Genomic DNA, 14,110 nt, shown 5'->3' on the forward strand with positions numbered 1-14,110 from the left:
TGAAGCCAGACACATTTGTTTATGAATAGTATCAGCTCCATTTCTGATTGTAATAATTGAGTCAAATCATTCAACTTCTCCACACTTTAGTGGAGAAGCAGGAATAATTATAGTTCCTACTTCATTGACTTACTGTGAAAATTAAATTAGATTTTATGTCTAAGACACAGTAAATGCTTACTACATGTTAATTGCTATTATTATTATAAAAGATTTTTTTAGGATATATTAGTTATTTTTGTGTGCCTTTGTGTTTCTTTTAAGTAGGCTCCACACTGGGTATGGAGCAGGGGCTTGAACTCATGACCCTGAGATCAAGCCCTGACCTGAGAGTCGGATGCTTAACCCACTGAGCTACCCAGGCGCCCCTATTAGTCATTATTATAAGTAAATTGTATGTTACTATATTAAAATTTTTAATATAGTAAGCCCCCCAACTCCCATGCACATTACAAGCATTTAGCAAATGCTGTTGGGTTTTTTATTTATTTTTTATTTATTTATTTTTATTATTATTTTTTAAATTTGTATTTATTTATGATAGTCACACAGAGAGAGAGAGAGAGGCAGAGACACAGGCAGAGGGAGAAGCAGGCTCCATGCACCGGGAGCCCGATGTGGGACTTGATCCCGGGTCTCCAGGATCGCGCCCTGGGCCAAAGGCAGGCGCTAAACCACTGCGCCACCCAGGGATCCCTGTTGGGTTTTTTAAATTGAGATATAATTCACATAGCATCAAATTCATCAAGTTGGTGGGGTTTTTTATTTGTTTTGCAGTTTTAAAATTCTAGTTAACAGTGTAATATTACTTTCAGGTATACAATATAGTGCTTCAACACTTCATCCATCACCTGTGCTCATCACAAGTGCCTCCTTAATCCCCATCACCTATGTCACCTTCTACCCACACCCACCTCCCCCTGGTAACCATCTGTGTGTTCTCTAGAGTTAAGCTTCTGTTTCTGATTGGCATCTCTGTCTCTGTCTCTGTCTGTCTGTCTCTCTCTCTTTCTCCCTTTTTCTTCCCCTTTGTGTGGTTGCAAATGCATCAGGTTTTAACTGTAGGATTTAAGTCAAGTCCACCACTGCAAGGTGTCTGTATGTGACCTGCTGCAGGGACCTGAGAGCCTGTTGGAAGAGACTTATCCAGGCTGGAGTCACCAGCCCTGCTGGAGGAACTTGAGATAAATGAAGACGTAAATAATTTTTTGCTGTTCCCTAAAACCATTTTCTGATCTTGGTTAAAGAGAGAGAGAGAGAGAGAGAGAGACTCTAAAACATCCTGTGCAATGGTTTGATTTCGTTGTTAGTACAACTTTTTTAAAGTTTAAAGAAATGTTTTAAAGCATTATTTGAATGCTTTAAAAACTAAGGTGAAGTTATTCGTAAATACAGTTCAGTTGTGCATGCTGCTCAAAATGAGACAAGATGAAGCATTGCTCCTATTTTTAGATATGTCTGAAATCATCCTCAGCAAATATCAGTGAACGCTTACAAGCACTAGAAGCACTTATTTTTGTTTAGGTAAAATTTAAGTGAATGTGTTGTGTTAAAAAACAATACTCAACCGAGTAAATTTTAAAGATCTTATTGGCTTTATCCAATGATTTATGACTTGAGCAGCATCCATTCTAGCAGATAGGAAGGAGCTCTGAGGAGTTGTACAAAAGAAAAGACTTTTATAGACAGAAGGGAGCAGGAACAAAGAAAGTTATAGTCGACAAAAAAGCAGATTCATGATTTTAAAGGGGTCTGTTGGGCAAGTTACCCAAGTAGTGCTGATTGGGCAATTTCTGAGTGCCTGGTTTAAGATTCCATTTCTAGGAATGGAATCTGGAATGCAACTGTAATGAAGTCTCTGTTTGGTGACATGGGGCTTTACATAAGTGACTCCATTTGGGGCTTGTTTTCTTGTTTTTAACAGTTGGCTGTGGATTTTACAGTTACAAATGAGGTAAAAAGCTGATGGTTAGAGAGTTGCAGACTCTCACAGTCTGGGCTCTACCTCACCCACATTCTTTGTATTGAGATTCGAATGAGGAAGTAAGATACCCAGTATAGCTAGTAGGCAAGTATTTAGGCCCCACTGGTTTTTCTTTTCTTTAACGCTGGGCATTTTCTCCCCCTTAAGAATCTGTGTTTTCTGAGGTTTTGAATTTGCCTAGCCATTGCTAGGAGAGATAGGAAAGATAATGAGCTGAATGGCTGGAATTTGACACAAGAATAATGGTTTTTCTTTATTTACCTTTGCATGATTTTTAAAGAAAGCTAGGATTTAGCTTATTTATCTTTTACTTTTTGTTCTTTTCCCTTTGTAAAAGCGCAGTGTGTGTTACTGGACCATTCTGAAATCCAAAATACTCTCAAAAGCTTTCTTCTATTGATACTTCTATGACTTCTCATTCTTCTTTACTCTTTTGTTCTCACTTGAGTTTTATAAGGTACACTCCTAAGTGTGAAACCTACTTGGAATATTGGGGTTTTGTGATTAAGAAAGTACTTGTAGAATTTTGCTTTCTTACAGTGGTTTATGCCAATACCATGAATATTTTGTGGAGATCTTTTAGAACTGTGTACATTCATGTACACTTCATGAATGTTTATGTTGAATGATTTAGCAACAATTAGACAAGCGCCGCTGGGGAGGGAAGAAGAACATCTGTAGGGTTCCACCTGTGCATGTGGAGTGTATAGAAGACCCTCTGCCCTTTTTTTTTTTTAATTTTTATTTATTTATGATAGTCACACAGAGAGGCAGAGACACAGGCAGAGACACAGGCAGAGGGAGAAGCAGGCTCCATGCACTGGGAGCCTGATGTGGGATTCGATCCCGGGTCTCCAGGATCGCGCCCTGGGCCAAAGGCAGGCGCTAAACCACTGCGCCACCCAGGGATCCCTCTAAAAACACCCTCTGCCCTTGATAACACATTTCTGCCATGGTGCTTTTCTCCTGCTTTCCATCTTATCCTGATTGTATGGCTGTTGTAATGAGAATGTTCAACGAGTAGAGCTGAAGGCCTGGGAAAAAGGTCTTTACAGCCACTCTGTGGCTCTTTTTAAAGACATGCAATCTATTTTTTAACATATTTGCTCCTTTCATTTGAATTCTACTATCATAAAGCTACTTTGCTTTGCTGCATTTAGGGAGAACACAGAAATTAGAAAATGTTCACCTCTTATTCAGGCTTTTCTTGACTTGTTTTGGCTGTACCTAAATTTGGACACATGAGAATAGATGTTCTCCGACGGTCACGAATGGTTCATTAGATTCGTACTCACTCAGGATGACCCAGGTATGGTTTTTGTTAAAAAGGAATAATCCTAGAAGAATGATTGTTGGAGCAAAATCAGCTACCAGAGTAAAATCTGTCAATGTAAGATGTTAAAACAGCACTTAAAAATCATTAAAGATATATATGTTTAAAGATTTTATTTATTCATTTGAGAGAGAAAGAAGAAGAGAACATAAGAATAAGAGGGAGAGAGAGAGAAGTAGACTCCCCGCTGAGCAGGGAGCCCGATGTGGGGCTCCACCCCAGGACTGGGAGATCATGACCTGAACCAAAGGCAGATGCTCAACTGACTGAGCCACCCAGATGCCCCTCACTAAAGATAGTTTGGTCTCTAAAATTTTTCTTATTTTATTGAGATCTGGAGAGGCTTTTTTTTTTTTAAGATTATTTACTTATTTATTCATGAGACAGAGAGAGAAAGAGAGAGAGAGGCAGGGGGAGAAGCAGGCTCCACACAGGGAGCCTGATGTGGGACCGGATCCCGGGTCTCCGGGATCAGGCCCTGGGCTGCAGTCGGCGCTAAACTGCTGAGCCACCCGGGCTGCCCCGGAGAGGCTTTTAAAAATTATTTTGTAGCCAGTATGACCTCTAAATTGAAAGACTGTGAAGAATAACTAATAAAAAGTATCACAGCTGTCATTGAATCCTCTTCATAGGCAAAAGAGTTGACGTGAGAGAATCCAAAGTAGGGTACAAGGTAGACTGCATCGGTGGGGACACATTACAGCAAGCCGGGGAAGAGGGTCTTTCTTAACCTCTGGGATTAATGTTACCCTTTGTTTTTTATCCTGATAGAGATTAAAAAGGTTTCCACCTTCACATCCCCCAATAAGCCTATTTAATGAAGGGAAATTGGATACTTAGCTTTGGACTATTTCTGAGCGCACGTGAAAACCTCTGATCTAGTCCATCCCTCTCAATTTACATGACCATGAGGAAATTGAAACCTAAGGAGGTTGAATGACTTGCCCTGGGACAGACAGCCAGCTAGTTCCTGCTTGAACTGGCGACTGCCTATTGGTTACCACTGACGCCTTGTTTGCTGCTGCCGGTTGGATATACAGTCCTCTCCTGGTAAATTTTAGCAGCAAATGCTGCTGCTGCACCCCTTGGTCTCAGGTAATTCCCCACCCCCACGCCTTTTTATGGTGTTGCTGCATGGTGGGAAGTAGAGGACTGTAGACGCAGGTGGAAACAATCCTGGGAGATCCGTGGGATCAGTTCATGGGGGAAAAGGCAAAAAGGATCTTGCAAGGGAGTGGAGGGCTGTTGGTAAATAGGACTATAACGTGCCTGATTCCTGAAGTTTGGGGAGGGCATGGTAGCTGCTACTTCTGAGACTGGAGACAATGTCTTAAAAGGCCAGTTCAAAGACAGGTTTTTAGATAGATCATGGGTTTTCAAAAAGCATGTTATTTTGTTGGGACCACAAGTATACATTTAATTGCAAGAGAAAATAAACCTTGGAATTTTTCCTGCCCAGGCTCAAAGTCATATATGGAGGACCATTTTAACGGTGACAAAAATGAAAGGTGCAAGTCTAACTTAGGGAGCCCTTGCTCTAGAATATGCATGCATTGTGGCTTTGGTAGAGGACCTCTTCGATTTATGTTATTCATAATTCGAGTGGCTGTGGCTAATTAGAACAGTCTTTTGAAGGTAATAAATCAGAAGCTTTAAAAATTACCTAATTATTTACCTGAGAACCTGTGTGGAATTCTAAAAGGATTGAATCATGTAAAGTCGGTAGCTTCTGTTTATGTAATTTTAAAAGTATCTTCACAGCCTTTGATTGTTTCTAACACGTTTTGTACTCTTAGAGCCCTGATGCCTAAATATTTTATGAGTTTAATACACCGCAGTTTAGCTATTTGATAATGTTTTTCTGGTCCTTTTTTTTTTTTTCTTGCATTATGAGTATTCTTAACCAAGAAGATTACCCCTTGTTACACTGAATTGCTCTCCGGGGTGCATAGGCAACTGCTCCAATGTGGTTTGTACTTCTTGTTTGCCCCTGGGCAGTTGCCAGCAGGGAGTAAGGCATTATGGGAAGTAGTTTCTTTACCTTCCACAACAGGTGTCTTTGTCAGTACACCTTATTCAGGTATCATTGTGGAAGCACTGAGTCACAGTAGCAAAGAAAAATATGAAAGCAAGAGGAATTGCTTTCACATCTAGAGAATGGTGCCGCAAGATAAGCCTGAAACCTTCTGGTGCTAGTGAATGCATGAAGAGGTTCACAGTATCTTTTACAGTACTTCTGAAAAGATAAAAAGGAATTTAAAAGGTATGAACTGCCTGGATGCTTTATGAAACCTTTTCTTTTGATGATCATTTAATTTTTACCGGGTTAGTCAGCGTTACGATAAATACACTGGGAACTTTTTAACCAAAATAAAGCTTAAAGACAAAACCGCATTGTAGAAAAAAAAATTAAGTAGAAATACTTTACTGGCCCCGACAAGGGTTAAGCACAGTTTGAAGCTGTTTTAATCTTAAAGATTTATTGAAAGTATTGCATTTTCTGTCAAAATAAGCCTATTAGACATTGCTTGTTTCCTAGCAATAAGGTGTTTTTTTCCTTCCGTGTTGTGTTTAATCTAGAATGCTATAGCAATTGCAAAACTCTCCTAATCATATTTAAATGGAAGAAGGTGCTATTTAAGTAATCATGTTAATTTAAGTGAAGATACTTCAGGAAAATAAGGGAAAATAGACACCATGAATCTCATTCTAAGTTTTGTCTTCTGAAAAGCAAACAATTAAACAACCTAACAATACTATTGATAATTAGGGCTAAAAATTCTGACCAGTATCTCTATTTGATTATAAACAAACATTGCCAAATTGATTTCTAATTCTAACAAATCATATTTCTCGTGGTACTGCAATGTCATAATCTATAAAAAGCAGAGAAGATAATAGCTTAATTAGAAATTTTGGAAAAACAACTTTCAGAGGAGCTTCATTTGTTCTCCCCTTTTTTATTTGCTTAATACTTTTTCCATGGAATTAGCATACATTATATTTCCTGGCAATTAGGCAACCTTGTAATGATAATTATGGGGCAGCTTTCAAATTTTTCACCAGGGCATATTGAGATTCATTTATGGTTTCCAACTACAAAACACTTCTGGTGGCTAAGATACCAGTTCATGGCTAATACCATACCAGTTCATCTGCTAATATGGGTAATTAAACCTCTAAGCTTAAAAAAAAAAAGGAGAACTTTTATCTATGGGAGAAAAACCAGAAGTTTAGAAATGAGACCTTTGTGTTGCTTTCTGAGTAACTACAAAAAACAAAGTCCCCCAAATCAAGAATTTTATTTAAAAAAAATTTTGTCTGTTTTTAGTCGGAGAAGGGGAAATGATAAATAATTGATATTGCAGATATTGCACTGTTTCATTTTTTATATTTTGGTACTTTTTTTTAACAGAAAAAATCAGAGGTGAAAAAGAATCTCTTTTTTTTTCATACTTCAGGAGATAATTTTTAACTTCAGCAAGAATTCTCTAAGTTCTGAAAAACTAAAGGTTGCCATCTATCTCTTTTCCATGAATGTGAAAAAAAATAAGCCGTAAGAAAATCCACTTCTCCAAGAAGAAGAATCTTGATATAAATAATACTGAAGTAAGAAGATAAAACTATAGAAGTTTCTAATTACCAAGAACATAACCTAAATCAGCTTGGGGACTTTTGTTCTGTTTTTGCTATAGGATATTTCCAGTTAGAAAACTTTCATTTATTTCTCTTTTGTGAAGCTTAAAGAAGATTTCCCCAAACTGAACTTTCCAGCTGCTGTGTTAAGAATGCAGAAGGTGTTTATAGTATATACTTCCTCCACAGATAAGAGACCTCCCTTAGTTTTCTACTGGGGGGTGAATTGCCAGACAAGCCTGTGATAGCAGCTGCTTTTTTTTTTCCTTCTGGATTTTTGATACTCCGCCCCCTCAAACTCAGGTGGGTGTGGGCATTGGCACTGAGCTGCAGTAGGATTTTTCCTTGGATAGTCTGGTCTGGAGCCGGGGTAGCAGCTGAGCTGTGGAAAGGCCAGCTGGCAAGATGATGGAAGAAATCTCCATTATGGTGGCCTACGACGCCCATGTTTTCAGCCAGCTGCACGATGAAGACTTCCTCACTAGTCTGGTGGCCATCAGCAAGCCTAGGTCTATGGTAGGTGGTGCCTCGCACACTACTCTGGGGCTGTTTTTTCTTTTCGGATGTGACAGCTGGACTCCTCTAGCAACTGAGAAAAACTTCCTGATAGTTAAAATAGAAGTATTGCTTTTGGCTTTGTGTTCAGGCTACAAGATGTCTATAGGTTTTTAATGATTTATTTACATCACTAAACACTATTATATGTGAGTAGTGCATTTTGGAGGGTTTTAGGAGCAAAACGTAGGTTAATACTTTGAATATGTAGTGAGGGTAAGAGGAGTGTTATAGTGGCAGATAGCAGTTTGTCCCATGTGCTTGTCTTAATGTATGTATATGATTATTAGGTGAAGGTTACCTACATTTAAACACATACGATTCCATCTTTTTGAAGCAGAACATTTTTTTTTTTTAACCAGTGGGTGATAGCTTCAGCACTGAGAATCGAACTATCTAAAAGTCAGATAACTCAATGTTTACAGTATTACTAGGAACTATTATGAAAATAACTTCTAGTATAATTCCCATATGGATTTAATGTTTTTTAACCATTCTCCATGTGCATGTCCTTACATAATAGAAAAATGAAGTTCTTGCAAAATGTTTGTTGTTTCTTTTCTGTAGATGTCATTCTTATAATGGCTATCGAGTTTAAGATAGCAGTGAGCCATACTTTTTAAACTAACTCTCCTAACCATTGCCATAGTAACCTCTTACTCATTATATTTGATAGTACTCATGGTAAGCAGTAGAATGAAAGACTATATCATAAAAGTTATCTTGCTAATATGAAACGCTGATTCTCTATTTTAAGGCCTAAAAACCTTAAAAACATACTATGGCAATTTCGTCAATAAATTACAATGAACAACATAAAGGGGATTTCATGATTGATTTCAAAAGACTTAAGGACTATATTAACTAAATGTAGTCTATTGCCATTGCTTAGATGCTGATCTGAACAAACTATAAAAAACATCTATAAGATAATGACCACTAATTAGATATTTAATGCTGCTAAGAGGATTATTCATTTTTATGCAATAGTGATATTATAATTATGTTAAAAATGATTATTTATAGATATATATTAAGATAATTAATGAAATGTCTGCAAAGATTCAAAAATATTTGTGATTCACTAGAGGGGTTGGTGGTGTGGATGAAGCTAGATGACTATATGTTGATAATTGTTGAAATTGAGATATGAGTACATAGGGATTCATTATACCTCACTTTTGTAGGTTTTTGGGTTTTTTTTTTTTTTTTAGGTAAACTCCATGTCCAACATATGTTCTTGAACTCATGACCCTGAGAAGTCACATACTCTACTGACTGAGCCAGCCAGGCACCTCTGTAGGTGTTTTATAGATGCAGTTTAAAAGAGTCAGCTGGTCCAAAAAAATAATAAAAGCCAAATAAATATAACATAATATACTTCTATAAGTGTTCATTAATGCAGAAACATCTAGCCTTTTGCCTTCTTATCCTATTTAATATGTATATATGTCATATTTTTTCTATTTTTATAATTATATGTATTACATGGATATTATTACCAACCCTTAGTTAACTACAATATTTTACTGTCAGGATAGTCCATCAGTTATTGTGGATAATCCTTTAATTCATTTTAGCCATTAGTTTCACTATATTCTGACATGAAAATTTATCCAAGGAATTCATAATTTTATTTCTTTTTGATAGTCCTGTCAAGATCCTCTTAAGGGATCTGAGCTGAGTCTTCAAACACTTGAAGGAATTTTCCAGGCTGAAGGGGAGAAGAAACAATAGATATAAAGGGGCATGATATAGAGGACATAGGAAACTGAGGAGGTAGGCAGTGACCGAGTCATAGGGAACATCTTACACTCATCAAGTGTAGGACATTGTGTGGTGTGCATGTGTGGTCACATGCACTTGTACAGGAGACATGAAGACAGAGGAAATGAATCCATGAATTAATATTAATGTGCTTATCAGGAAATACTTCCATTTGTATATTATATGAACATTGAATATGTTGATATATGTTGTGTCTTTTTTTTTTTTTTTTTTTTTTTTTATGTTGTGTCTTGATACAACTTCAGCTCCCCCAGAGCACACTTCTCCTAACCCTGGAGCAAGTTTGATATGAAATTTGGTCACCAATATGGAAAGTCTCAGATGTATGATAAAGATACAAAATATTGTTCTGTATACGAAACGTTTAAATAATATAGATGTTGGGGTGTTGAATTTGATTATACAACTTTCTGGAGATAGTTTTCTTTATATGAAATTTTAAAAGAATTGACTGGTACAGTTTTTTGAAGATGATACTTGGTTTGGTTCATGTGGAAAAGTTATCCTAAATTTGTGCTAAGATGAAATATTTATCATTTGCTTTTTATTCCATGTTAAATTTTTTGCTGTGTCTGAGATGAACCCTTTAAATTGTATGAAAGAGATAAATACTCATATTTTCTACCATATAAAATAAATTACTTCTCAGTCTGATTTATTACTGCACTGTGAAGCAAATTACATTCTTGCTAACATATAAAATCCTTTGGGTTTAGGTCGATTATTACAAAAGGTATTTAGAAGCTTTCTTGGTGCAGGGTTAATTAAATATCTTTCAGTAACTGGGCTTTGTTTCATAATGGAAGGTATCTTGATTCCTCAAATGGTAAAAACCCTGTTAGGAACAGTAGTTTTGTTGTGGACATTGAATCTTTTCTTGTTCCCGTGGCTTTCTGACATTTCTGGTGGAGACACATGGTAAAAAAAATACAAGCCCCATTTATGCACCTAGGACTAAAAGAAAATTTAACTAAACAATACTTTGGTTGCTACATGTGATGTATTCAATTTTTTTTGTTTTGTTTATAGGCTGGTTATGTTCCACTAAATTGATTTCAGAAATGTCTCATGCCACACTTTGAAAAATACAGCTATATCCTATTGATCCTTTGAATAATAATGCAATAAAATCACAAATCCCTTTATACAGGTCCCTTTAGGCAATCATGGCAAGAAAAAAGGGTAGGGAAGCCAAACATAACTCCTCTTATGTTCCAGATCTCTTTCTTTTTCATTCTCTCTCTCTCTCTCTCTTCCCCCTCTCCCTACACCCAAGAAATTAATTACCTAGAGCTTTTGACTCTTGATATCAGGCTCTTGAGTTCAAATCCCATATTGGATGTAGAGATTACTTAAAAGAAATCACTTAGGCCAGTATTGTATTTACTAAGGCAAACTAAACAAAAGCTTAGAGTCACCACTAGCAAAACTCTTATAAGAACTTTTTAATTACAGCATAAATAAGTTGGTGTGAAAGGTGAAAATCCAGCAGAGTCAGAATGGCTCCAGAAACATGTAGGAAGGTGCCTCACTGAACACAGTATTCTGGCTTTCCTTTAAATCTAACAGATTACCTTTTCTTTGGTTGTTCACCAGCTGAAATTAACTGGCTTGCATTTTGAGACAAAGTTCTATCCCCCTGCCCCAACAAAATATGTATCTTTAAATCTGGCCTGAGGTGCTCACACAAGGAGTAATAAACAAGTGAAAGAAGCAGTCTCTGAAGTTGTCCTGAGTCATGGCCTTCTGTGTCAGAGAGGAATGGCCAGCATTCCTCTCTACCTCCTCCACCATTTCCAGTTATTTCTATAGCTGACTAGTATAAATAAAGGGAAAAGATCACATCTGTTACATTTATTATGCATTCCAAAGGAAGCCTTGAATATGTATTTAAATTTAAAATGTATGATTTAAACAGCTAACAAGCCTAATAACCAATGCATAATCACTGTCAAGCTTGACTATCTCAGGTTAAATGTTAATTTATATTCTGCTGAATTATTTCAATTCTTTAATCTATAAAGTGGTTACAGAGGGAACATTGTGTTCTGACGTATGTTAGGGCAGCATGTAACATTATGAACATTTTTGGGTTAAATATAAATAAATATAGAATATAAATAAATATTATTAATAGAATATCCCTTCCTTCAGTGACCTCACAGACAAGTAAAAGAAACAAATGTTTATGGCAGTGATACTTGGCTGTGATAGGGTAGATCAAGGTGGAGATAATTACCACTGATTGAGCAGTGTAGAAGAAGCCTTCCAAAGGGGGTGATTTTGAAGGCTGACCAGGTGCTTGCCAACTAGTACAGGAGGGTAGGACCTTTCTGAGCAGGGGGAGCAGCTTGTGCAAAGGCCAAGACGTTAACTGCTTTGGGGGCTTTTTAAGTTATAGTGTCCGGTTCAAGCCTTACATCTGCTACTTATTGGTGTAAGTTACCTACATTCTCTAAATTTCAGTTTCCTCATCTGAAAAATGAGGGACATAGTAGTACTATCTCATTAGATTGCTATAAGGATTAAATGAGAGCATTTGTACAGTACTTAGCACAGCGAATGCCCTTACTAATTGTCTCTCTTCTAACAAGGAAAGAGCTATTCAAACTGGAGAACGCATAAAGGAAGGAGTGGGTCGAGTAGATAAGGCACCATAGTGATGTGGAAGAAGGAGGGAGGTTGACAAAAGGAGAACATGGGCTCATTGAGTTACCCTGGTGAATCACTTTCTTGATCAGGGAATCACTATCAGGATATCTGTCCTATAGGAAACTTGGAAGCTTTTTGCCCTGAAGATGGTACGGAGGGTCTTAGGTTTGAGCCTCAGGAAGGTGGGAAGGTAATGGAGAATCAATAGGAAGGATTTATATGGCCAAAATATCTGCTGAGTAAATATATCAATTGTTGTAGCAATAATCTGGAAGTAATGAACTGACAGGGGCTACATTGCCCATGGAAAAATTTTTAAAGGACATTGTAACAGTGCAGGTGAAAAGTTGTAAGTATCTGGTCTTAGACACTTGACAATGGCAGTGTGATAAATTAGTCCACGCATGTTGGTTAATTCTTGCAATAGATAGATACAATAATACTGCATAGGAAGAAGCAGCAGCTGATTTATATGAGAAAAGTAAATTATTGAGATAAATTGAAAATTACTATAAGCTTCCCACCTTATATAATTTGAACGATTATTGTGTCAACTTGAATCGGAAAGTTAGATATCAAGAAGTAATGGAGGGGCACCTGGGTGGCTCAGTGGGTTGGGCATCTGACTCTTAATTTCAGCTTGGGTGGTAATCTCAGTGTTGTGGGATCAACCCCTGCATGGGGCTCCTTGCTCAGCAGGGACTCTGCTTGAGATTCTCTCCCTCTGCCCCTCCCATGGCATGCAAGTTCTGTGTCTCTCAAAATAAAAATATATCTTTTTTTTTTTTTTAAAAGAATGTAATGAAGAAAAGGTAGCCTGGCTTTACCATGTTCCACATCTAGAAATTCTAGGTCCCATATCATAAAGACTTGATGTTCAATGGCTAGAACACTGTTCATTAACAAAAGCTGTTTACCCAGGCTAACACATGTATAGGCCTTATTGCCACTAGATATTTGTTCTTTACTTACAGAAACCAAAATAGCAGCACTGTGCCAGCAAAGGAAGGGAGCTCTTTCAGGGAGCTACAGTTTATCAGTTCTATCAGTGGGAGATGAGCATTCTGAATTTACTTCCTCCTTATTGGGTTGGCACACTGATGTAATCTAGCATGCCAAATTAGAAAAAAAAAAATTCAGAGCAATTCCATGTGCTAGAGATGGGGGAAACAATGAAATCAATAGTTATTTCTAAATCTTCACTGGATACACATTTCATATATTGATTAGAATAAAACATAAGACTAATTGATATGTCCATATTTTTAAAAAAATGTTATTATCTGAACATTTTTTATTATTAATTTTTATTTAACATGTACACATTCTGGCAGTATTCCATCAATTTCGGTTTAGTATCAGAAGCCAAATCTTCCCTCATTTGGTTGATTAGTTCTGATAATGAGTTAAGGTTCTTAGAGTTGCAAGTCATACAATCTTGAGCTATCTTAAACAAGAAAGGGAACTTACCATAGAGACATCAGGGTGTGTCCCTTTAAACACCAGGGCAGAAGTTCAGCCAGGCAGCAGGGCTGGTACTGCACTGATGCTGGCAAGCGTTCTTCCTGTCTCTTGCCATCTAATTAACTTCTCTCTTGGCCTCTTCTTTATTTATCTCTCTTTACCCAAGTTTTCTGCTTCTTCATTCCTGAGGAATATGGCTGCCATATAGCATCCAGATTTACAGTTCTGTCATGTGCAGAGGGTTAAGTTGCTTCCCCTAAATCACAACTCCAGATTCCTCAGGAAGAATCTGGCTGAGTAGTGTCAGGTGAGGTGACATAGTATAGAGTAGAGCCTATAGGCAGGGGCTCAGGAGACAAACTGTCTGGGTCAGATCCCACCTCACCTCCAGCTAGCTCAATGACTTTTGGCAGATTACTTGACCTCTCGGAGCTTCATTTTTTTCATCTGTAAAAATGCAGCCATATTAGAAGCATCTTACCGGATTTTGTAAGAATTAAATCAGTTAATGCAAGTAAGGCATTTAAACACATAGCAAGAAGCATAGGAGTATTAGTTGGTATTATTCCAAACTGATTTCTCTTTATAAAAATCTTGAAATAAAATGAGAATAACTTTAAGCTGACTTTATGAAGAAATTCATCATCCAAAAATTATTTAGATTGTTTTCCTAATAAGTATGACATCATTGAACCGGC

At 37.2% G+C, this 14,110-nt stretch overlaps 1 protein-coding gene across 12 annotated transcripts in view; it reads left to right on the top strand.

Annotated features, from left to right (window-relative positions):
* RABGAP1L (RAB GTPase activating protein 1 like) overlaps positions 1-14,110 on the top strand; it is a 735,225-nt gene that overhangs the window by 631,912 nt on the left and 89,203 nt on the right. The window contains exons 1-2 of one of the 12 annotated variants that reach the window (XM_077901758.1): positions 4,256-4,412; positions 6,733-7,469. The exons of 8 other annotated variants lie outside the window; for them this stretch is intronic. In XM_077901758.1, coding sequence (XP_077757884.1) covers positions 7,359-7,469 — 111 coding nt within the window. In that variant the 5' untranslated portion in view covers positions 4,256-4,412; positions 6,733-7,358. Of the gene's footprint in view, positions 1-4,255; positions 4,413-5,384; positions 5,581-6,732; positions 7,470-14,110 lie in introns of those variants that run through there. 3 more of the 12 variants (XM_077901753.1, XM_077901755.1, XM_077901754.1) reach the window with 3 other exon arrangements.

Source organism: Canis aureus, chromosome 6 (genome assembly GCF_053574225.1).
Source record: "Canis aureus isolate CA01 chromosome 6, VMU_Caureus_v.1.0, whole genome shotgun sequence".
NCBI lineage: Eukaryota > Metazoa > Chordata > Mammalia > Carnivora > Canidae > Canis > Canis aureus.